Source organism: Brachyistius frenatus, unplaced genomic scaffold (assembly GCF_029030835.1).
Source record: "Brachyistius frenatus isolate BFR_SWC_R1_liver_20210118 unplaced genomic scaffold, ASM2903083v1 Contig_313, whole genome shotgun sequence".
Lineage (NCBI taxonomy): Eukaryota > Metazoa > Chordata > Actinopteri > Embiotocidae > Brachyistius > Brachyistius frenatus.
This window is the reverse complement of record NW_027210912.1, coordinates 303527-329950: the sequence shown is the minus strand read 5'-3', so window position 1 is coordinate 329950 and position 26424 is coordinate 303527. Positions and strand designations below refer to the sequence as shown.

Sequence of the window (26424 nt, the reverse complement as noted above, 5' to 3'; positions counted from 1 at the left end):
AGGAGACAAAGATGCGGTCCTGGACAGTGAGGTTGTCCTGACCAAAATGAAGCTCTTCAGCAACTTCAACGAAAGGTTCCTGATGGCCGACGACTCGGTGTCCACCATCTCCACGGTGTCGGTCTCTGACCGGGACATCTCGGACCCCACCAAAGACTCTGACGTGAGTTCCCACCTCGATGACAAATCTGGACCGCCTCGGATGGAGTCTGGCTCCGACTATCTGTCTGCTATTTTCTCAGAGCCTCAGCTCACGAGGTTGTACAAGTTTGAGTCGGAGGACTCTGGAGTGGAGCTGCCCAGTGGAGCCAACTCTCCGTCCACGCCGACGAGCTCCGAGCAGAGCTTTGTGGTCCACAGCAGAGAGTCCTCTTGTGACTCCTGCAACTCAAACTCAGTACCTACCGCTCTCGCTGACGGACTAGCTACTGGTGCACAGAGCTCTGACATCGAGCAGCAAAAGGACTCGGAGGAAAACGGTATGAAGACAACAGAGGATACTCAGGACAATGTGTTCATACGCAAACTCAGTTCCTCCGCTGCGACAGTAGAAGCACACGTGGGTGAGGACGTGGACCAGTGCAGAGCGTCAGAGACCAGGCCTACAGGAGACGAGGAGACATGTCAGCAGCTGGAGGAGACCAGTACTGTAACGGAAAGGACCTGTTCAGAGGGTATGAGGCCGAGGACACAGTTCTCCAGAGGAACCTGTGATGACATGACATGCAACGACTTTGAACCTGAGCCAATCAGGCGAAGTGTCACCAGTGACAGCCTGGAGGAGTACATGGACCAATGCTGCAGACTCAGTGAGGTAAGACAAACATCACGTCTCAACATCCATTGACCCATCGGTGCATTTTCAACACTGTATCAGGGTGCAGTTGTGCTGACTAAGCCAGCTAAGCCAGGTAGCCCAGGTAGCCCAGGTGTCCTTTTCTGTTGACCAATCCTCCTGGAGGTTCAGCAGTGTGTCCAGGCTGATGGGATGGAGCTCTTGAACACCCTGTGGCTCGTTCATTGGTCCACCCGAGGCGTTCCTTCTGGTCTAAATATGTTCACCCTAAAATTTAAACTAAAACATTTATGCATCCAATGTCACATGACTTTTTTGTGGCAGAGATGTGTTCAGATTGAATCTAAAGCATTAAAGCATTGCTTTAGATTCCGTGCACGGAGCAGCAGGAAGATAAAACCCTGATGAGTAACTGGTCCAAATCTCATCACTTGATCTTCATCAGTTCCTGAGTTCCAGGTGTGTGAGATGTTTCACACCTGAAACTTTATCAGAGAGCGAACATCAAAGTTTGTGAAGTTTCTGGGGAACAGAGAGAAGTTTCAGAGACCAATCAGGTGAGGAGCTACGGTTGTGTGTGCGTGCGCGTGCGTGTGCGTGTGCATGTGTGCGTGTGTGCAAACACGGCGCTGCAGCATGGACCTGCTCCATATGGAGATATGAAGCATTCATTCTCAGGTCATGTTTTAGGTGATCTGTGTATTTGGACATATCAAGTATATTTTAACATAAATGCATAAAATCAACAAAAATGTTCAGAAGGACTTAATTTTTGTTATTAAAGATCAGTGGCCAAGACAGTCAAAGGGATATCTTACAGTTAAAGGGACCACTCTGCTCCTCAGTGAACAAACTATGATGAAGAAACGGTTTCTTAATGATCTTCAACATATCCATAATCCTCTACAGTATGTTCTCTTCAACAAGAGAACATACTGTCTGGTCTTATCCCAAATATTAATAACAATGAGTAGCAGTAAGACTTTCTGACCAAACAACAACATGTCACTTATACAAATGAAGCTTCTTACATGTTTAAGTTACATGTTATTATAAGTGTATTTGTTTTTCCATGTAACAGTTCAGACGCTGATGGCAGTGCTGTGCTCATGTTGAGAACTGTGTTTGTGTCGTGTTGTGTTGGTCAGGACGGACGTGGATCCTCCACACTTCAGGGAAATCCCTTTTCTGTGAGCAACAAAGATATTTCACATCCTCTGTTATTATCTCTAATTTTAAACTCGTCCCAGCTTCTGTGTCATCAGGTAGTTGCATCACTGCAGCTGAAGATATCTGCAGTGTATTTATCGGTGTGATTACAACATCAGGTCGTGTTTTTACTGATCAAAATAATGTAAACAGCTCTAAAGGTGTACCTGTGCTTCGACCTCATGCCTCATTCATAAAGATCTGAAGAGCCGTGTTTCATTCATGTTACGGGAACTGTAATTTTCTTGTTCACATCCAGAATGTGAGAACACAGAGGGCTCCACAGGGAGAGCACCTGACAGCTGCAAAGTCATAATCAACTGTGATGTTCCTGAACACATCACAGACTGTCTTTCATTACCAGCAGCTATTAGAGGATCAGAGACAGTCTGAAGTTTAACATGTAAATGCCTTCTGTTGTTTCAACACACTGTGGAAATAATACTCAGAAAAGGATAAAGACATCTAAAAATAATCTTTATATCCTTATGAGTTAGCAGAAGTTTTTATTGACATTTTCCATCTTCTCATACAAAAGCTGATCTGCTACAGATACCAGTATAAATATTGTAGACTGTTAGCCATCCAAAAACAGCACACTGCTATATAATAGACATCATACAAGTAGCTCCGCCTCAGAGATCTGATTGGTCAACTGAACATCTGGAATAAATCATGATGACATCACACCCTGCTCATCACTAGAAATATCCCTCCACCTCCTCAATGGGAAAATAGAATTAGAATAGAATTCCATATAATATGTAATATAATGTAGTTTCTACTTGTTATAATTCTATTAAATGACCCATTTGGTGAAGTCGGGTCTCTTTTGGTCCTTTTTGGTCGCTCCAAGCACCCGTACCGTAACACCACGGATAGTCACGCACGTACAGTCCTAGAGGAGGCTAGCTGGACCGGTTTGGTTTGAACACATGACACGGAGCTAAAATGTTAAAAACACATGAGAACATGGATATCTTTGTTCTTCAGATATCTTTGTTCACCAGATATCTTTGTTCATCAGATATCTTTGTTCATCAGATATCTTTGTTCATCACATATCTTTGTTCATCAGATATCTTTGTTCATCACATATCTTTGTTCATCAGATATCTTTGTTTATCTGATATCTTTGTTTATCAGATATCTTTGTTCCTCAGATATCTTTGTTTATCTGATATCTTTGTTTATCTGATATCTTTGTTTATCTGATATCTTTGTTTATCAGATATCTTTGTTCATCAGATATCTTTGTTCATCAGATATCTTAGTTCATCAGATATATTTGTTCATCAGATATCTTTGTTCATCAGATATCTTTGTTCATCTGATATCTTTGTTCATCAGATATCTTTGTTTATCTGATATCTTTGTTCCTCAGATATCTTTGTTCATCTGATATCTTTGTTCATCTGATATCTTTGTTCATCAGATATCTTTGTTCATCTGATATCTTTGTTTATCTGATATCTTTGTTTATCAGATATCTTTGTTCCTCAGATATCTTTGTTCATCTGATATCTTTGTTTATCTGATATCTTAGTTCATCAGATATCTTTGTTCATCAGATATCTTTGTTCATCTGATATCTTTGTTCATCTGATATCTTTGTTCATCAGATATCTTTGTTCATCTGATATCTTTGTTTATCTGATATCTTTGTTTATCAGATATCTTTGTTCCTCAGATATCTTTGTTCATCTGATATCTTTGTTTATCTGATATCTTTGTTCCTCAGATATCTTTGTTCCTCAGATATCTTTGTTCATCAGATATCTTTGTTCCTCAGATATCTTTGTTCCTCAGATATCTTTGTTCATCTGATATCTTTGTTCATCTGATATCTTTGTTTATCAGATATCTTTGTTCCTCAGATATCTTTGTTCATCTGATATCTTTGTTCATCTGATATCTTTGTTTATCTGATATCTTTGTTCATCTGATATCTTTGTTCCTCAGATATCTTTGTTTATCTGATATCTTTGTTTATCAGATATCTTTGTTCATCAGATATCTTAGTTCATCAGATATCTTTGTTCATCAGATATCTTTGTTCATCAGATATCTTAGTTCATCAGATATCTTTGTTCATTAGATATCTTTGTTCATTAGATATCTTAGTTCATCAGATATCTTAGTTCATCAGATATCTTTGTTCATCAGATATCTTTGTTCATTAGATATCTTAGTTCATCAGATATCTTTGTTCATCAGATATCTTTGTTCCTCAGATATCTTTATTCATCAGATATCTTTGTTCATCAGATATCTTAGTTCATCAGATATCTTTGTTCCAACCAGACTAAGCTAGCTGATCAGTTTAGTGTTTCTATGTTCTGTATTTATTCAGTTAGAGACTAGAAATCCTCTCTGTTGCTAGGTGGTTGCTAGGGGTCCGACTACTTCCTGGAGTAGGAAACATTACACACATTACATGAGAGTCTACTGATGCCATTAATTGTTTTCCAGTTGTTGGTCATACCCCATGTGTTGCCATGGAAACGGAGATCACGCTAACAAAAAGTTATATATATAAGTATATTTTGAGAGTGTATTGCTCCACAATATGAACACATTTACATTACATATTTTATTTAGTTGGTAACTGTTTGTATAATCACAGTATTACACTCAACTTGACCTGCTAACAGACTTATTTTTACCAGGTATCATGTTTACAATGATTAACTATAATGTTTTCTATGATGAACTATTAACTAAATACAAAGTACAGTGGAGGCTGATGGGAAAATCACTTATTTTGCAGGTATTTGGTCATAAATTAAATTACTGGATTAAAGAAATTCTGACTTCCTAAAAAGTCAGAAACTACAATTAATCTACAAACTTTATAGCCTGTTCATCCATGTTCAGAAATCACTGACGTCAACAGGGTCCACCTCTGAGGAACAGAAACCTCACTGCTGATTGCTGAGATAAATGAGCGGAGACTAAAATGGAGCACCGACCAATTACATTGCTCATAAATGAAATGATTCATACACATGTCAAATGTTCATGTCTAGTGAATTTGACAAAAATGTTACTTCTGGTTATAAATGGCAGAACCAAGTGAAACAGGGTGTGAAGACATCGTGCTGAGATATGAATGAAAACATGAATTACTTTTGTGTTTTTTATTTTTACATTTGTATTTGTAGTTTGGGCTGAGCTGTATGTTTCCGTATTCAGACTCTTCAGGCTTCTGTTACAGCGACACGTATTCTCCCATCTCTTCTTATTTAAAATACTGTGCAGCTCAAAGGCCCTTTTGAAGACAAGGCATTATTATTTCTGGCACATCAATCAAACCCCACCATGAGAGCCTAATCTCACTGAGACGGAGGCAGTAAGGTGGGGGTGGAGGGCATGCGTTACAGTTAGCGGCAGCATTTTCATCAACCTGCATGTCATGCAACACTTGTTCATCTGTGCTGAGGGAGCTGAGATTTTCTCGGTGATACTGTCTTTGAGCAGCAGTCCCTCTCAGCCGGCCCCCCCCTGATCTCCAGCCCAGCGCCCGCCGGCCGACCTGGACGTATCAAATAGGTGTCAAATATCTCCACTGACTCACATCTTTACCCACATAAAGGCTCTTTGATCGGCACCAGGGCCCCTGTGAGGGGATGGCATGTGCCAGTGGATTTTAGGGGCCCAGCATGATGGACTCTGGCGATACAGTGGTGACATGCTGTACGTGTGTGTGGCCCCCACCACCACCATTATCATCATCATCATCACTTGTCACCACAGCTCATAATGTAATTATTTTCCTGCTAAATGGGACTCTCATCCGCAGCAGAGAGATAATTGACTTTTCTTGCCTCAGATATGTGTTTTCTCGCCGGCCTGTTCTCACCTCATCGGTTCCTGTCTGTCAATAAATAGAACAACAAATCTCAGCAAGTCTCCAGCTCTACAAGTTAGAGGCACTATTGAGTGCATAGCTGTCATACCTCCACCATCAGGCAGGAACAGGGATCATATGGATCTGTTTATCTGCCGGTCTGAGCTCATACTCGGTGTACAGTTTCAAAGCATACTGACCTCATCAGTGCGAGTGTGAAATGTAATTAAAAAAGAAGCCTGGATGCTTCTGGTTAACTTGGATTCCTCATCTGCACAACAGAAGGTAGAACAGCACACATGTTCTCCCGCCAGCTGTTTTCACTGATGATATGAAGGGCTTCATGTCGTAGTAGAGACCGTGTTTACCAGGTTATTAAACTGAAACCTAAACGGAACTACAATTTCAGAAATGGTGAATCAAAAAGAATTTGATAAATACTTTTGATAGTTTTGATGCGAAGACTTGGCCAACCTGTTGTACCAATAGGGTATCGTTTAATTAAGTAATGTTATGTTTTTGCCAGTTGTGTCCCACTATTTCAGGGCATTTTTATGTGTTCAAATTCAAAAAGGCAAGAAACCAATCATCAACCATCATCCATCAGTGATGTCACCATCCATCAGTGATGTCATCATCCATCAGTGATGTCATCAACCATCAGTGATGTCATCGTTGGTTTGTGAACGTTATGAATCCTTCAGTTCAGATTCTGTCCGTCACCATCTTGTTAGTTCGGAGCGGTTTGGAGCAGGAAGTGACCATATTTGGACGAGCTGGGGGAGGAGCCAGCGGTGGATCTGACCGATCTGATCGGAAACCTGACGATACTACGTCCCGCCCACCGATAGCTGTAACCTGACTGCACCACAGGCCTGTCAATCAAACAGACACGCCCCCAAAAACAGGTCTTCTTGAATCTTCTTTTCTAATGAATGAGGGATTATTTTCAGATGGACCTCCAGAAAACTAATAAGAAGGAGTGACTTTAGCTAACAACACCGAGATAACTGATGGACACATTTTATTCACTTTGGATTTGATGAGAGAAGTTGAATGGGAGTCTATGGAGCCGGAGGCTTTTTGGAGCCGACCTCTAGTGGCACTCGCTGGTATTGAAGCTTAAAGCACTTCTGGATCAGAACCATTTTACAGACCTGAAGCTACGAACTCTTTTATATCAAGTCTGCAGTTTTATATCCAGTCTGTAGTTTTATATCCAGTCTGTAGTTTTATATCCAGTCTGTGGTTTAATATCCAGTATGTAGTTTAATATCCAGTATGTAGTTTTATATCCAGTCTGTGGTTTTATATCCAGTCTGTGGTTTTATATCCAGTCTGTAGTTTTATATCCAGTCTGTGGTTTTATATCCAGTCTGTAGTTTTATATCCAGTCTGTGGTTTTATAACCAGTCTGTAGTTTTATATCCAGTGTGTAGTTTTATATCCAGTCTGTGGTTTTATATCCAGTCTGTGGTTTTATAACCAGTCTGTAGTTTTATATCCAGTGTGTAGTTTTATATCCAGTCTGTGGTTTTATATCCAGTCTGTGGTTTTATATCCAGTCTGCGGTTTAATATCCAGTATGTAGTTTAATATCCAGTATGTAGTTTAATATCCAGTCTGTGGTTTTATATCCAGTCTGTGGTTTTACATCCAGTCTGTGGTTTTACATCCAGTCTGTAGTTTTACATCCAGTATGTAGTTTAATATCCAGTATGTAGTTTTATATCGAGTCTGTAGTTTTATAACCAGTCTGTGGTTTTATATCCAGTCTGTAGTTTTATAACCAGTCTGTAGTTTAATATCCAGTCTGTAGTTTTATATCGAGTCTGTAGTTTTATAACCAGTCTGTGGTTTTATATCCAGTCTGTAGTTTTATATCCAGTCTGTGGTTTTATATCCAGTCTGTAGTTTTATAACCAGTCTGTAGTTTTATATCCAGTCTGTGGTTTATATCCAGTCTGTAGTTTTATATCCAGTCTGTAGTTTATATCCAGTTTGTAGTTTAATATCCAGTCTGTAGTTTTATATCCAGTATGTAGTTTATATCCAGTCTGTGGTTTTATATCCAGTCTGTGGTTTTATATCCAGTCTGTAGTTTTATATCCAGTCTGTGGTTTTATAACCAGTCTGTAGTTTTATATCCAGTCTGTAGTTTTATATCCAGTCTGTGGTTTTATATCCAGTCTGTAGTTTTATAACCAGTCTGTAGTTTTATATCCAGTCTGTGGTTTATATCCAGTCTGTAGTTTTATATCCAGTATGTAGTTTAATATCCAGTATGTAGTTTAATATCCAGTATGTAGTTTTATATCCAGTCTGTGGTTTTATATCCAGTCTGTGGTTTTATATCCAGTCTGTGGTTTTATATCCAGTCTGTGGTTTTATAACCAGTCTGTAGTTTTATATCCAGTGTGTAGTTTTATATCCAGTCTGTGGTTTTATATCCAGTCTGTAGTTTTATAACCAGTCTGTAGTTTTATATCCAGTATGTAGTTTTATATCCAGTCTGTGGTTTTATATCCAGTCTGTGGTTTTATATCCAGTCTGTGGTTTTATATCCAGTCTGTAGTTTAATATCCAGTCTGTAGTTTTATATCCAGTCTGTGGTTTTATATCCAGTCTGTGGTTTTATATCCAGTCTGTAGTTTTATATCCAGTCTGTAGTTTTATATCCAGTCTGTAGTTTAATATCCAGTCTGTAGTTTTATATCCAGTCTGTAGTTTTATAACCAGTTTGTGGTTTTATATCCAGTCTGTAGTTTTATAACCAGTCTGTAGTTTAATATCCAGTCTGTAGTTTTATATCCAGTCTGTAGTTTTATATCCAGTCTGTGGTTTTATATCCAGTCTGTAGTTTTATATCCAGTCTGTGGTTTTATATCCAGTCTGTAGTTTTATAACCAGTCTGTAGTTTTATATCCAGTCTGTGGTTTATATCCAGTCTGTAGTTTTATAACCAGTCTGTAGTTGTATAACCAGTCTGTGGTTTTATATCCAGTCTGTAGTTTTATATCCAGTCTGCAGTTTAAAAAAAATGTACCTCACAGTAACAAACAACAACTGTTACCATGGTAACTGTACTGTAGCCTCAGAACGTTAGAAATCAAAAACTTGACTAAAATACTTTGTTTTCATCAAAAGAATAAGATTAAAAATAAATCTGGTCCGTAAACGAGGACCAGCACGTCTTCAGCTCCTGTAAACTGCAGGGAAGTGAAGCAGAAACTGTGTGTGTGTGTTGAAAAGAAGAAAGCAGCATACGTGATCCGCTCGTACCTTCCTCCTGAAAGCCAAAAAGATATTCACACACATCTGGTGTTTCATTCCTTTCCAACACGGTCATTTTTAGGAAAGTATTTGGGATGCCGTGCAGATCATGGAAACATCTTCAAGTGTGTGTGTGAGGAGATTTTAGTTTCTACAGTGATCCTGGATGTTGTTTTCTTATTGTATTATTTTGAATGTGAAAAAAGACAAAAAAAGAAATCATGATATTATGGCAACAGCAAAAGAACTCTCCACAGAGATTTCTCAGTTTGACAGTAATATGTAAAGATGAAGGAGATGCTATAAAAGAAGCTATAATGAAGGACTGTGGTTCCATCCCACTTCTGTACGTTGTGGTGTTAAGAGGCTGTAATATTGCGGACTGTTTAACGGACTGCTTGGTCACAGCAGTATGTTTCTTGTACGTGTAAATGTGATAATAAGACTGTGGTTCTTCAGGGACCTTTTATGAGCTTTTTATTCACAGTAAATCTTTAAAGGGCTTTAAGGAGGCCACAGTCACTCACTTAGTCTAGATTTATCAGCCATTGTTTGCTCCAACCCTCAATTATAGTCCAGACATCTGGGTAGTGAGCGCAATTATGACTTTGCAGATCCAAGTGGCCCAATTGAGTTCAGACAGTCGACATGGAGCTGAGTTGGTTTGGGCTTTTACCTTCAGGACTCCTGGATGTCTCCTTGTGAAGTTATTTCCAGGAATTTCCAACAGGAAAAATATCCTGAAGCTGACTCAGAACTCAGAACTCGGAACTCACACAAGAAGCTTGTCAGACTGGTTCTGAGACCACCAGTGACCACTCACATGGTCGCCTCTTCTTTGGCTCAGAGTCCAAGAAGGGCTGGACCAGATTAACTGGTAGGGATGTGACCAAATAATATAATGACCTTTGCTGTGTTGGGGACGTGTTAGTATTACCATAGGAGCAGGTTAGATCAAATGTTTATATCAATGCCTTCGTTGAGACTTTGAGTATTCATTGTAAGTATGTTGTCTCCAAGGTGGAGGTATGGGGTCAGGGTCAGGTAACCCAATACCTCAAACACCTTTAGGGAATTTATTCAAATTTGGTGCAAACGTTCATTTGGATTCAAGGATGAAGTGATGAAACGCCTTGAAGGAACCACAATGGAAATGAATAAAAGTGAACAATTTCTGAACAATTGTACATAGATCCTATACACTGTATTTATTTTTTCTTCTTATTGTTGAATAAATAACCAGTTTTTTCATTTTGAAATCATGATCATTAGGCTTCTGTCTCAGATGTCAGCATATAAATGATCTTCAGATGATAATTTAACAGATAAAACCTTTTCCGCCTCTTTTCCACTTGCAAGGCTTCATTTTCTTTCTCCTCAGACGAGTGGGACAAACAGAATTCCTGATCTGACTCACGGGATGAGAGGGAACTCAGAGGAAGTGCAGCAGGGCGTGTGTGTGTGTGTGTGTGTGTGTGTGTGTGTGTGTGTGTGTGTGTGTGTGTGTGTGTGTGTGTGTGTGTGTGTGTTTGTACTTTCTAAATGGGCCTGTGCACGTAAAAAGAGGCTTCCTCCATCCCACTCCCTCTGCTGGGCTGTGGATTGGTCGTTCGTCTCGGAGAGATCATGGATAAAATCAGTGCCGACCCTGATAATGTGACTGCACCCCCCCCCCCCCCCCCGCCCTTATCATGGACCACTCCTGAGGAAGTGAGGGTCATATCCTGGAAGGAATACCCTTCCTTATCTCAATCAGGGACCGCTAAACTACGTAGAAGAAGTCTCGTTTGAGTCAGAAAAGATGTTCTGGGGTGTCGACAGATGAGGAAACCTGTTAAATGTGACATTCATCAGTACTTTGTACACACACACACACACACACACACACACACACACACACACACACACACACACACACACACACACACACACACACACACACACACACACACACACACACACACACACACAATACAAACACAAACATACACACGGCTTTCTCTGATGTTCGTTATGTCTGATCGTAACTTGTTTAGACATCATTTTCAATAAAACTATCTCGGGGATCTCCATGATTATGATATAAACAGGTTCTGATTGGGTTCCTCTAATAAAGAAATAAATTAACATGGCTGACCTACGTGACCGTTGGCTCTCATGCTGTTGGTTGTTCAGGAGGACCGGCTGTCAATCTCTCCTAAAAACTAATGAAATGTTACTTTTTACAATTAAAGAGCTGCAATCATTTGGGGCAGAAGGACGAGGGATGCGCATTTCAAGCAAAACTACTATTTGAAATTCGCTTATAATTATTTGATTTTGAATCGAATATTGGCCCTCGTCCCAATCCACACACATGAATATAAAGAGATAGGCCGGTTTCTCTGTGCTTCACTCTATGAAGTGTGTTTAGCGGTGGAAGGCTTGTTCGCCAGCTTTACCTGCATGGTTTGCACCGCACCTCCTCTTTATGTATGTTTTGTAGGAGAACTTTCTGATGGCTTTAGTTGTCCATGTTCATACCAGGACATCTAACACCAGGATAGTTTTACCTGCAAAGCTCCGATCCCTGAAAACAGCGTGTTCTTCTTCTCCTTATATTACTTAACTGCAGCTGGCAGGCTTTTTGGCGCACTACCGCCACCTTCTGACGGGAGTAACGCATTACAACCAGGCACCTGCAAAAACAGGAAATAAGAAAGAACGAAAGTCATATGTACTAATTGATTTTAGCAGGAACCACTACATCTGACAGATCACCAATGTATGAAACTGGCTAACCAGCCAGCAGACACTAAACTTTAATGCATTCATCTTTGGTCATTTATTTCCATCTGGTGAATCTAAGTCCAACATTTACTCTCTTCTAGCTCTGATTTTGGTCTCCACCGACTCTTTAGCTGCTAAATCCTCCACTATTTTCATCAGCTACTCTCTGTGTCTTACGGAGTTGAAGAGGACCGCAGAATAGATTAACACCAGTGAGTTTAATACTATATGACCTATTTCACATTGTAGTCAGTCGTTTGACTTATTCATAGAAATATTAATGATGTCACCTTCAATATGTAGCTCAAAATTTCAAGACCTTTGAAAGCAAAAATGAACCATTTAGCTGTAATTCAAACTATACCTAGAAACATTGGCATTCCTTCCAGTACCATGTGGGAACTGGTTCATGGTCAAGACCCTGAGTGATTGTCCATCAGAGGAAATGAGTGATGTCAGTGCTGCAGGCTGTGAGGCCATTGTTTAACCAGCGTTTCCATCACAGCTCCCATTTGTGTGACCGGAGATTCAGTGTCAGCTGCATGGGAAAGGTGGAGGAGGGGGAGAAGGGGGAGGGGGGGGAGACCCCCGCCTCACCGCACATCCTGCTTTTGTTGCAACATTTTAGGAAAGTGGATGATTGAATAAATATTTGCTCAAAATGTCCTTTTTCTCATTTTGCTGAAAAAACGTGGTTGTCAGTACGTCCACATCCACTTGAGGAGAGACATAAACACGACAACGCTTTGAGCCTTTTCATCATTAGTGATGCTGTAAAGCACATTTAAACTAAAGTGAATATAGATCTGCAATGTCCATCTCAAAGCTCAAATCGAATTTGTAATTATTGATAAAAGTTACAAATTTGTCTCTGAAATGAACTTAAATTTAAAATATCTTTTAGAAACTGTAAAATAGGAAGTTACTTTTAAACATTTAAACTGTACAAACATTAAACTATGTGGACCACTTTATCTACTCTACATCTTTAAAGTTTAGCTTCTTCAACCTTTGTTTGTTTAAGGCTGGTCAAACAATAATATTTTTCAGCAACACTCCTCATATCTACGTACGTATTTCTGTCGCTGACCTCAGACCAGCTGCCTGCAAGAGATGTAACATCTAGTTTAAAGTCATTTTAATGGAGTAAAGATGCAACTGGTCTAATTTACAGTGCTGGTTTACAAGTACTTTCAGAATTTATGCTGAAGTTTGCACACTGTAAAAACTTCACAGAAATTATAGTCAGTGCAAACTTTGAGAAATAACTGAGACTCCTGAAGATGCTCTATGATATCTGCCACCAAGGCATAAAATAAATTAAAACTAAAACTGATAAATAATGTTTCAAAGCACTGCAGAGGAAGCATAAACTTGTCCGACTTGTTTATGAAGTTCTGTAGTGCTATATCCTTGTAACGAGCTGGTTGACGTTTGCAGTGGATGTTTAGTTCCCCGATTGCCACGAGGCCCAGAGAGTCTTGAAAAGAACAAAATCTGATAAGCGTCACAAGACTAAGTCACTGGTTTGCCAAATGCACATCTGGTTAACTTTTTCACCTCCAACAGTGAGCAGATAAAGATCAGCACACAGCATGGGAAGCATCTCCGACTGTCTGCAGGGGATCACACCCAAACATCGTTTCCCCCTCGTTTTCAGACCCCTAAACCTTTACATTTTAGCATTTGCTCATTCACTTTCATACAGGAATTAAAAATAAATATTTTAACACGTGGAAGTTTATATTTTGTAGGTGTATTAATGAAATGTTGGGTCAGTGCCTGCCTGCTCGGCTCTGTGCTCTTTCTCAGCCACCCGAAGGCAGCTTCATAGCTCTGTATTACATACGTTTCTCCTGCCTTTGAGTTGCCACTCATTCTTCCTGCCCGACTGGACCTCCTTTATTTTAGTCTCATGGAGATTTTGTTTCTTGGTGATCTGAGAAGCTTTTCCATACTGACGATACAGTGATGTAGAGGGTGAATGAGTCTCAATGTCTGGCAGCTCCGTGCACAAGCAAATACATTGATATGAAGCTCATTTAAAACACTGGATTATACTGCAAATATAATGATGAAATGTGTTTCATTTTTGTATTTGGTCATTTATAGACGAAGTAAGTTAATACTGAACATATCAGTTAAATATTAACTGACAACTGACGTTTTTTCATCAAAATGTCTAATGTCAGTGGGCATTATGAACTTGCAGTCACTACAGCATCATTATACTTGTTATGGTTATGTTTAGACTACATTAGGGAGGAATTTCAGTCTGTTTTAATCCAAAAAGTCCTCACTGATTTGAAACACTGTTGTCCTTCTATAACCATAAGAAAAGTGCTTTGCTGTCTCTACTGCAGACAGGAAACCGGACCTGAACCATAAAGGTTCTGGTGAACCTGGCAACTGTGGTGTAGGTCATAAATATAGCCTCATTAATTCAAAGCCAGTGATTGGGTTTGTTCCCACAATGTCGGGAAAACATTTAGAAATGTACTGAACGTCAGTAATGCCAAAATAACACTTTGCCTCCAAATCCCATTTAATTAATAGAATTCAAAGAGCAACAACACAACTTATTTTGAGTTTCTTGATAAATCTGCACACCTTCTGTTACAGGCGCAGCAACTGAACTCCAACCCTCTGGGTTCAGGCCTGGGCTACCTGGAGCACATTTGCCAGCTCATCGAGAAGATAGGCCAGCTGCAGGAGACCAACCTCCGGCTTCAGAAACAGATCTGCAGTCTGCAGAAGGACGGCAGGATGACAAACACCAAAGAGGTGTGTGGATATTCTTTATTGTTCTCTCAGGCTGTAGCTCTGATGGAGGCAAGTAGTAGTACTGCCAACCATGAACCACACCGGATTATTTCTGCTCATCTCAGTTTGGTCGAGAGACTTTAGTGAGGCCTGTGTGAACAATGCTGTAGCCTCCATTCTCTGCTAGAGACCACCCCAGAAACTAAAGAGATTCTAACTACTCTGTTTTTAATCTCCTGTCTTTTGTGAGTTAAAGGGCTGACTTTAAATTTCTGTAGAGGACCTTTAAACCACAATTATTTCAATGAAGAGAGACTCAATCTGAGACGATGAATACAAAAGAAATGGCAACAAAGTACTGGCAACAAAGTAACGGCAAGAAACTAACGGCAACAAAGTAACGGCAACAAAGTAACGGCAAGAAACTAACGGCAACAAAGTAACGGCAACAAAGTAAGGGCAACAAAGTAACTGCAACAAAGTAATGGCAACAAAGTAACGGCAACAAAGTAACGGCAACAAAGTAACGGCAACAAAGTAAGGGCAACAAAGTAATGGCAACAAAGTAACGGCAAGAAACTAACGGCAACAAAGGAAGGGCAACAAAGTAACGGCAACAAAGTAACGGCAACAAAGTAATGGCAACAAAATAAGGGCAACAAAGTAACGGCACCAAAGTAACGACAAGAAACTAATGGCAACGACAAGAAACTAATGGCAACAAAGTAACAGCAACAAAGTAACGGCCGTGTGGGAGGGCTGTTGCAGATTGTCGTTGTCTGTCAGTGTAGTAATTGGTATCGTTGAACTGTACGTTGAACACTCTGCTCTAACTAGTACGACCTAAAGGAACTATAAAATGACTTATTATAGCGCTGATCAGGTGTATTTCGACCTTTCACCACAAACGTTTCCACGTCGAGTAACGTTTTCTCGTAGCTCTCAGACTTTCTGAGTGGGAAATTCCCAGTTCGACAGGCGTTCAGGTGATTTCTACCACTCCGAGGTGGGAATCTTCCCTATGTCCCAGTTGCTTATGAACACACCTTAAACCATCCCCACCTGAGCAACAGCTGGAAGAAAAAACATCCTTTTAACAGAAAGAAACCTTCGACAGGAGCAGACTCAGAGGTTGAGAACATCTTCCTCGACCGGTTGGAAGGACTGGAGAGCAGAGAGAGAAAAGAACAGCGTAGAGAAACACTGTTAAGACTGTTAACTTTGGGTGTGTTGGTGATGCCGGTAACAGACATGGATGTGGTGGGAATGCATAGAAAGACTGGAGGCGAACGGGGTGTAAGAGGGTCACAGTGGATCGTCCTGATGTGACAGCAAGAGAAGGGAACACATTTCAATTTTCACAGCAACGCTGTGATTGGCTGATTGAGATTGTGATGAAATTTGGTTGGTTTACTGATATTGCCCATAGTCAGGTGATGAGAGGGAGCAGGAGAGAGAGTGAGAGGGAATTTTGGAAGATAGTTTCCCTAATTAAACTTATCCTGAGTTTAATGAAAAAGTCTTTGATAGAGAATAAGATGGACTTATTGAAAATGCTGCGGCTCCATCAAAGTTCTGCATGAAAGTACAAATGAAACGGTACATTTTGATCTGAAGGGTTGACCCTGATTTTATTGTAAAGGGACAGACGGTGTGAATCAAAAATGGTTGATAGCTAACAGAAAATGTCCAGTGTCAACCTTCACCATCTTATTCTGGTTATTCTCCTTCAGTAGGTAGCAGGTCAAATATAAAACTTACCACTTTCATGTAAGAAGTGATCTATATTAACTGGACCAATGCCTCACAGCTGCACTAATATTTATAATGAAAGGGCAATGACTTTCTACAGCAGTAGATGTTCATGACATTTATGACATGCCGTGCGAATGCTAAAGAAAATATTGTAATATGAAGGTGTTTGTGTCATTTTCCTGCCTTCTTTCTTTTTTAGGACTTCTTCCAGCAGCACTGCAGCTGTGGTGCAGCCAGCTTAGCCTTCCAGGACATTCAGAAACGATATGCCAGAAGTGAGTTTCTGTCATCAAGTGGAACCCTCTCTGATCTGTCCACCATTCAGGAGGTCACCCGGCATCCGCTTATATCAACCAGAAGAGGTAATACAGGTGCATTTTCATCATGTTTATAATGACACAAATGTTCAGTCTTTCATTGAAGGCAATCATAGTGTTGGATTCATGCTGAGTGGAAAAGATGGATGGAGTATTGTGTATCTGAGGGAGTAGAGACCAACCAACAACAGCAATGTAGATCGAGCTGTGTGACTACACGCTTGTCCAGATGCAGCTTCGGGCAGGACGGTGAAGTGTTTGGGAGTCTAGACCTTCATAAATCTGGAAGATAGGATATTCATTCTTCAGTGGATGTTGGCTGTGAGAATATGATATGCAGCGAGAGCCCTGGAGGTTAATGAAACCACCCCTAATGAACTTTAAACATTTAATTACCAGAAGGGTCAGCCCTTAATAAGCTGCTCCAAAGGGATATGTCAACAAACATGCACAACCACGTATTCATGTTTTAATTTCAGTGTTTATCTGACACGTTCCTGGACTGGGATGTGTCAGACGAAACACATCCATATTATTAAAACGCTTAAGCAGGATTTAGGATTCCCAACTTGACCCAGGAGCAACCCCGCATGTTTTCCAGCCTGGTTGTTTACCTTGTCATCGGATCCAAGCTCCAGGTGATGTTAGTCATTCGGGAACGCCGTCATCTCCCCAAATGTTATCATTACTGTTGTGTTTTTGGAGCGGCTCACGTTGCTGGAGGAGCTGGTGGTCCTGTGGGGAAGATGAAATTATAACTGGAGCAGGACACGGCCGGAATTCCTGGCATCCTGCTCATGATGGGAATACATAATGTCCCGTGGACTCTGGAATGCTTCGCTCGTTCCTGTGATGAAGAGGAAACTGGATCTGGAGAAGAGGTTGAGAAGTCAGGAGAAATGGGAGGCCCGGATTAGGTGCGGTAAATAGGTGTGGATAAATGTTGTTCTACGGACTTACTATGGAATTTGAGGGTAAGAGTGGGGAGGGGGGGGAGGGGGGGAGGGGGTACTGTTGGATGTTGGATTGTTGATTTTACTGGGGAAACACAATGCAAAAGCCTAAACAGAATTCTTCCAAAATTGTGTTCATTGACTTTCATGTACTTCAACACAAAACCATGAGAAACAGCTGCATCCCCACTTTGATGGTTTCCTCCTCCAGCAGAGTGCAACGGTCAGTAGAGCCCCTGTGAAGAGGGGAGGTGTGTTTACTTTGTGGGGTGTTCGGGAAAAACAGGAGAAAAAACAGGCCTGAGCTGACTTCCATCACCATTTGTCATAACAGTCATCACTCCCCTTCCAACGTGCAAGCAAAGGCTTCCAACGCATGAACAAACACTTCCCCCCCACAAAGAAACAGCATTATTTAAGACATGTAAGCTGTTGTAAGTGCTGGACTAAAACTTGTTTTTAGTGATACTCATACTTCCCCTGTGGTAGAGTTAAAAGAGAGGCTTATGATTCCAAAGTCTCCCTAAAGACATTACTGGTAGATGTAGATTAGTTTTAAAGACCTGTGCGACTTTGACAAATAGCGAGTTAACATTCAATTCAATTCAATTCAACTTTATTTATATAGCGCCAAATCACAGCACAGGTTATTTCATGGCACTTAACACATTAAAGTCTTTACAGCAAGACTTTACAATATTATACAGAGAAACCAACAATTCAACAATTCAACAATTCAATAATTCAACAATTCCCACATAAACTAGGAGGGAAAAAACTCCTCTTTAAGGGAGAAAAACCTCCAACAGAGGGAAGAAAAACTCCCTTTAACAGGAAGAAACCTCCAACAGAACCAGGATCAGAGGTGGGCGGAGCTTCTGTTAACAGAACCAAGGTCAGAGGTGGGCGGAGCATCTGTTAACAGAACCAGGATCAGAGGTGGGCGGAGCTTCTGTTAACAGAACCAAGGTCAGAGGTGGGCGGAGCATCTGTTAACAGAACCAGGCTCAGAGGTGGGCGGAGCATCTGTTAACAGAACCAAGCTCAGAGGTGGGCGGAGCATCTGCGTCGACCGGTTGGGGTGAGAGGAGAGCAGAGAGAGAAAAGGACAGCGTGGAGATACAAGAGAAGATGAACAAGATATCTTGGTGAATAGGGATAGTTTTGCGTTTCATCCACAGACTGGATATAAAACTACAGACTGGATATAAAACCACAGACTGGATATAAAACTACAGACTGGATATAAAACCACAGACTGGATATAAAAGTGTTTGTAGCTTCAGGTCTGTAAAATGGTTCTGATCCAGAAGTGTCTTCAGCTGCAATACCAGCGAGTGCCACTAGAGGTCGGCTCCAAAAAGCCTCCGGCTCCATAGACTCCCATTCAACTTCTCTCATCAAATCCAAAGTGAATAAAATGTGTCCATCAGTTATCTCGGTGTTGTTAGCTAAAGTCACTCCTTCTTATTAGTTTTCTGGAGGTCCATCTGAAAATAATCCCTCATTCATTAGAAAAGAAGATTCAAGAAGACCTGTTTTGGGGGCGTGTCTGTTTGATTGACAGGCCTGTGGTGCAGTCAGGTTACAGCTATCGGTGGGCGGGACGTAGTATCGTCAGGTTTCCAATCAGATCGGTCAGATCCACCGCTGGCTCCTCCCCCAGCTCGTCCAAATATGGTCACTTCCTGCTCCAAACCGCTCCGAACTATCAAGATGATGACGGACAGAATCTGAACTGGAGGATTCATAACGTTCACAAACCAATGATGACATCACTGATGGTTGATGACATCACTGATGGTTGATGGTTGGTTTCACCACTAAAGCTGAGGCCAATCTGACGCATCCTTGTACCTCCTCTACCTGCCGTCCACACCCTCTTTGTGAGGTGGTCAAGTTTTCTACCCTTTCTATTATGGGAATTATCGCAGGTTTTAACACAACACAAGCGTAACATTTCACCAATAAAAGGACGTGAACACAAACAAAGAGTTGACTACAGAACAGTCTTGAGAAAGTAATAGACCTCCCATGCACACTGTAACTGCTCCTGGTTTGTGATTTATGTTTCAGGCGTGAGCAGTGAGGGTTTGACACCCATCCCTGTGTGGAGGAGAAGCCTGAACCGAAGGAGTTACACTGAGGGGGAGGTCTGCTTCCTGGGGGACAGCACTGAAGGGCTGTCCATCCCACAGCGCCGGGTGAGTTGTGCACAAGTATGACTGCAAGAATCAATCAACATGGTTGCATTCACTTTGGAAATTATGACCTACGAGTAAGGAGCGATAAGCATGTCTGCAGGGGGACCCTTGCCCCCTCCCCCTCCCCCATCACCATGGCCAACACACTCTGGATCACTTAAGATGTCAACCTCCTCTGTTTTCTATCTTTATGGCAAACAGGCACAGCAGATCTGTCACTGATGACATGATGAATACGATGCTTTCTTCAGGCCTGGAGGAGTGATTCTCCTTCTGCAAGGGCCCCATCTGTTGGGAGCGGACAGTAATTAAAGCAACATGGAGGATACAAACACAATACGCCTTGTTTTAGTTTAGTCACCCGGCTGCTGCTTTCCAGACGGAAAAATTCATCTTAAGTCAAGATCCACTCCACTTTCCCATAAGTTTGACGTCCATCTGACCTCAGTCACATCATAACAAGACCAAGGAGACAGGGTTATGGATCCCCTTTATCTATAATTATTTTGTTAATGTACAATTATAAAGTAAAAACTCAACTTTTCCTCTGAAGTCTTTCTGAAGGATTTTGAAGAACCCAACATTTATACAATTTGCAGTCTGTTAATCTATTTGAAGTAAAACATGGAAATGTGACTTCAAGAAAACCCAACAAGAAATCTATAAGATAATAATTGTAATATTGTGATACTTTTGTCCACACTAAGGGTTTTCAGACACTGACTCACCAACATGAAGGTCTTTAGGTGCTGTTGGACTGTGATTTATGCTTTCTGTAGTATCTGCAACCTTTGGCTCTAGAAAGTTGTCTTCAGCCTTGAGAAGAGATTTATGATTCACGTTTTTACCACTCATCCCTCTTCTCATCATTTACAAGCAGAAGACCAGAAGACCTCATGAACTAACAGAACTCTAGTTTCTACAGTCAGAAGCTGAACTGACTCCCAAACACACACAGATAAAATACACAAACTGAATACACTGGACCACAGATCCCACACAAATATGTGTAACTGTCCAAATACCGTACATTTGATAGATTGGGAATCCGACTGCACAAACAGTCCAATGGTCTAATTAGAGGAAAAGGAAAATGTGTTTTATTATCTGTCTCTGCAGAACTGTATAAGCTACTGGCAGAGCTTCACATTGTTGCTCTTTTGGCGGTTTGTTGCAGCTAAGTGATTTTGTATTAAACTTTCTTGGTTTTTATGTGCGTTGTTTTTTTATGTGTGTCTTTCAGTTCAGTGAAAACTACACCTGGAGCCGCATCAAAGATCTGGTGAAGAAGACTAAGATGAGGAATCCGACCAGGCTGGGGATGACCTCCATGTCGCTGAAGATGTCCTGTCCACAGCTCTACAGGTGAGGAGGACACTTTGAGCTGTGTATTCTCTACACACTGCACACTGACCACAGCGTTGCCTGTTTGGCTCAATCATTTGGCAGGTGAAGAGGGAGCCTGTTGCATTAGCTCCGCCCACCATCTCTGGTGCAACAACCACTGCTGGCTGATGGGAAACATGTCACGAACGGTGCTCCACTTGGGATTTTTCTCAGGAATGTGGCCACACACACACACATTGTTAAATTCATAATGCTGAAAATGTGAAGGATTACATCAGTGGGCCAAAGATTAATCACCGTTCAGGTACCTTATTGAGACCGAATTCCTGTTAGATTACTGTTAGACCAGTTTGGCCCTCATTATTTCCAAATTCATTGTTATTTTAATGAAACCTTTATAGCATCAACTGGGATTCTGACTGGAAGTCCTGGAAATTCACGACATACTGTACGCTCACATCAGTTCTGCCTTACATGACAGCATTTTCACTTTGTCCTGCAAAATACATGATAATAATATATTATGATGTATAATTTGTGTATCGCCAAGCACACAGTCTGGTGTCATTTCTGCATGATGTCATTTTGCAGCACTGGCATTATTTTATCATATCACCTGAGAGGTTTATTGCAGCTCCTTCACTCCTCGTTTGTCAAAGTTCACAGGATGCACGACACACGAGGAACGGAAACAAGGTTTTCCAGCACGACTGACATGTGAGGGTTAGACCTCAGTGTTGACTTACAACTCAGCAAAGACTGGTGACTCACTGGGAGAATAGATACTCAGTTCCTGTTGACTGAGTGAGTGCAGGTGGGGCAGACAAGGAAACAAGGAGCCGGTAAGGAGGCGGAGCTCAAAGAGAAACAGAGTGTAGCGACCTCTAGTGGCTGGACAAGGAAAGACATGACGAGAAATGCCGCGTTCAAATGGAACTCGTCAGCTCGTGATTACAACATGGGAAGTCATGTGCAACATGTGCTTGCCATTCAAACACGTGGTTCAAAAACACTGTTGCTGGGCAACAGCAATATAGACACCATCTCGAAGCCACTGAGGCTAACAGTTTATCGAGCTAACAGGAAAGACAAAGACACGGATGGAAAAGATGAAGCCGTTGGGAAGATCAATGTTTCCCTCAGATGTAGGCTGTTTTCTAAGTTATGAAGACAAACTCTACATGACTAAAATTACAATATATCACCTGAACATCCAAACAAATATGAACTTCCACGACCTCTGACCTTTCTGGAAACATCAGCAAACACGTCACAACTTGTGAACTCGAGGCTTGCAGAAAATTCAGAGTTCTGACATGGTGAATACCACAAGAGGGCGCCGTTCATATGGACTCTTCTCATGAACACAGTAAACAGTAGAGATTGATGTTTCTGGAAACCTTTTAGAAGTTTAAAATAATTATATTTTTGTAGATAAAATTGCATTAATCAAATGTGTTCTGCAGTTTCCTTTAGCTTTTTTGGAGTATTTTAGCCTCTCAGCACATTAAAATATCCTTCATGGTTTTAGTACTTTATCAAACCACAGTGTTTATTCAGCCTCCGTGAAGACTTTATAAAACAACGCAAGAGAAAAGTAGTCGAAAAACACATTTTCTCATGTTTTAACAAATTTGTATTAAGAGACGTCGAGATTCATCCTAAAATCTGTTTTCGAACGGTCTGATGAAGCCCTTGGTTTAGTGTATTTTGGTTGTGGTTTTGTACTTTTGGATTGAAATGGTACCAGCTCAACACCAGTGAAAAGGATCTGTTCTCGTTTCCCTCGTTTGCTGAAGAAAACCTTATAAGAATCGAAGGAATGCAAGTTATCTGACAGCATTGAATAAAAGCCAGCATGAGGGGAGGAAAGGCATTTTTGGAGTGGAAAAGTGGTGACAGCTTCAGTGACTTTTGGGCAAGAAGCAGAGAGTGGCAGGTTCCTGGCAGGGGGAGATGAAAGGAGCTATTAGCTTCATTTTTTTCTCTGAGAGAGGGGGGGGTCTGAGTGTGGATGAACAGTGGCTTGTCTTTATCTGAGAGCTTGTACAGTGTAGGAATCTGGTGGGAGCTGGAGCGCTGCCGGCTCTTCAGCTTCTCCCTCTGTCCCGACTGGAGCTTGGCACCAACCCAGACGGACAGAGGAGGGGTTGGGGAGTCAGACCTGAAGTATGCCTGATGCAGTGGGAGAATTCCCTCCATGGATTTAAGCTGAGGTCTGGTGAGATATGGCTGCTGTCCAGGATTAATTCAAAAGAACACTGTCCTCCTGCTGATTTCAGCACACCAGCCCAGCTGTCCACCGTAAACACTGTAAACTTCTCAGGACTAACTTCCTGTTCTTCTTTACAGGCCTGATCTGGGACCAGTAGAACCTGCTGGCAGGAACAGGAACTCCATGATTGCCTTGGATTGCCAGAGCAAGTTGGACTTCAGTTGGCTTCAATAAACATCCAGGTAGCACTCACCATGTTTTATCCTTCCTCACCAATACCACTAAAGATCAATACACCAATGAGCCAAGACATGTTGACCACTCAGAGATGAAGTTATAGTTATAGAGTCAAAAGGCGCTTTTAGTAGTTAATGTGTGGGATGTGGTGAAATGATCAGATGTAAAGACCGGAGTGACTTTGACAAGTTTCAGACTAATAGAGCCAAACGACTGGGTTGGAACATCTCCAAAATAAGCTTGTGGGGTTCTCCTGGTCCGTAGTGATGTGATCCCCAAAACAGAAGCTCTAGTAAGAACCACAGACTGGATATAAAAGTTTTCATAGCTTCAAGTCTATAAAATGGTTCTGATCCAGAAGAGTCTTCAGCTGCAATACCAGCGAGTGCCACTAGAGGTCGGCTCCAAAAAGCCTCCGGCTCCATAGACTCCCATTCAACTTCTCTCATCAAATCCAAAGTGAATAAAATGGTCTGACCTGTTTGGGCTCAAACACCCAACTTAGGGTCTGATTTACTAAAAGGTCTACACGTGTAAAATCACGTACAAACTCCACATCACACGCAAATGAATGTCCAGCTGATCTACTGATGACGTGCAGCGAGGATTGACTCTTTCAAATGTGCAGTTTAACTCACGTCTATTTTGCATGTTTGTCTGCATGCATATGTAATATTGGGTGTTTCTACTTGAACGTGCAAAATACTGAGAGGGGAAATACAAATAGATAAATTAATCAGCTGTGATGATATTTACTAAACCTGAAGGTAGAAACAGGAGAAGTGATTGTTGTGTATTTTAGTCCGACTGAAGACAACTTATGAATCAGATGAACATCAGGAGAGACGGCTGCTCTTATTGTGGTGAGAAGGAGACGCAGGAAACCAGAGAACATGTAGAGAACCAGGTTAAACATTTCTGATGTCAGAGGCAGAAATTATTCAGACATATTGTTTGTCTAGCGATGATATTTCTGAGTTATTGAATGAACTAAATGATGATTGACAGCCATTCTTCCGACTCAGCATTTTGCTGCCTCTGGGTGGTTCCAGCGTATCTCTGCTTGGATCTCCCTCCAGTCCTGTTATTCAGGTGTCACATCCTGAATGAGTCCTGCAGAATTCACAGGTAGCTTCATCAGGTTCACGAGACCTCCAGGAACTCAATGAAACATCAGCTGCTCATCACAGAAAGATCTGGACCTGCCTATTGCTGTCTGTTAGAGGATCTCATCCACCTTCCTCCTCTTTTATTTGATCACATTTTATTATAAGCCGTTTATTTTGTTTTTTTGCCTAATATCTTGCCATCTTCTCATGATTTCATCTATTTGTCTTTTTGTTTTTCCCACGGCATTGACTTCCTCGCTGATAATCTCCCATGTAGAGTTTTGTTCTTGTTATATTTATATTGTGCAAAATAAATGTGCAAACCTTAGTGAGCTCTTAGTAAATCACCTGCAAAATGGGTGCAAAATATGTGCAAACCTTTGAAATAAAGACGCAATTCAGTACCTTTATTAGAGCTCTTAGTAAATCAGGCCCTTACAGGTCTTTCAGGATCTTCTGTGAATGTCTCGGTGCCAGATACCACAGGGCACCTTCAGAGGTCTTCCAGAGGTGATGCCTCAGCAGTTTGGAGCTGTTTTGGCCCCATGAAGGGAAAACAACATATTAGGCAGTGGTAGACATAATGTTTGAGCTTGTCTGTGCATATGAACCCACGCTGCTAGATCACATGTATCTGATACAGGACTTTAAACTCTGTTACATCTTTGTTTCTGGTCAGATCAGACCTGGATGGTGTGATACAGGGAAGAGGAAACCATGAAGTTACACAGAGATGATTGAAGATTTGAACGGAAACGGGGAAGAAGAGGAATAATGGAAAAAACAATAATAAAGTGACCGCATCAAAGGAGTGAAGGGGAGAGTGAGGGATGCTGACAGGACAATGAGATACTTGTTAACTGGATACTGCAGAGTACAAGAAAAATACAAGTGATGTTGATGAGGCTCCTACAACACTGACATAATTGCTTTCTACATTCTCTGTTGATACTATTTACAGTAAATATACTGTAGTTTTTAGGATGCTGCAAAATCTCAAGTGAAATATACAAATATTTCATAACTTTTTATTTTATTTTGCATGATGTTGTAAATATGTTGTAGACAAGTGTTGGGCTGCTTTTTACAGTGTGTGTGTGTGTGTGTGTGTGTGTGTGTGTGTGTGTGTGTGTGTGTGTGTGTGTGTGTGTGTGTGTGTGTGTGTGTGTGTGTGTGTGTGTGTGTGTGTGTGATGTAGTATAACCAGAGAGAGTGGGAGAGTCATACATCATGGTAACATATGAGCCACATGTAACACATCAGCCTCACCTCATTTTATGTAATTTCAAATACCATAACTCCACAGATTAAAGTCTGTTCCATCAAACATCACTCTCTGGATATGATACTGTATAAATGGTATGTTTAATGACATGCAGCGCTTGTGTTAAGCGCTGTGGATTACGTTCTGTGCTGGTTTTATGTCATGAAAATGAAAAAGTGTTAATTTGTTGTTGACTTCACATTTGATATGGTTCAAATAATGTGCTTAAATTGTTTAAAACCCATTTTGTAAGGTAGAATCAAGATTTTGACCACTTTACTAGGAATATTTGCCACTTTTTTTTTTTATATAAATGACGTCAACTGAAGTTACAAATTCCTTAATAAATTCTTTGTATCTGTA

General features: G+C 41.0%; 1 protein-coding gene across 3 annotated transcripts; it reads left to right on the top strand.

The window, feature by feature from the left end:
* Window positions 1–26424, top strand: LOC138635516 (uncharacterized). Of its 3 annotated transcripts, none has more exons than XM_069723023.1 (7): window positions 1–814; window positions 14520–14681; window positions 16615–16777; window positions 19762–19889; window positions 21133–21254; window positions 23589–23693; window positions 25482–26424. In XM_069723023.1, the coding sequence occupies exons 1-6, from the start codon at window positions 47–49 to the stop codon at window positions 23683–23685; spliced, it is 1440 nt and encodes a 479-aa protein (XP_069579124.1). In that variant the 5' UTR covers window positions 1–46; the 3' UTR covers window positions 23686–23693; window positions 25482–26424. The 3 variants fall into 3 exon arrangements, with proteins under 3 accessions (XP_069579124.1, XP_069579123.1, XP_069579125.1); XM_069723022.1 differs by having other exon boundaries at window positions 25477–26424; XM_069723024.1 differs by lacking the exons at window positions 23589–23693; window positions 25482–26424 and adding an exon at window positions 21339–23198.

Coding starts and splice junctions, on each gene's coding strand:
- LOC138635516 (XM_069723023.1), top strand. CDS start 47: ATGAAGCTCTTCAGCAACTTCAACGAAAGGTTCCTGATGGCCGACGAC. Junction 14,682..16,614: donor GGATGACAAACACCAAAGAG/GTGTGTGGATAT, acceptor TTTCTTTTTTAG/GACTTCTTCCAGCAGCACTG. Junction 16,778..19,761: donor GCTTATATCAACCAGAAGAG/GTAATACAGGTG, acceptor TTTATGTTTCAG/GCGTGAGCAGTGAGGGTTTG.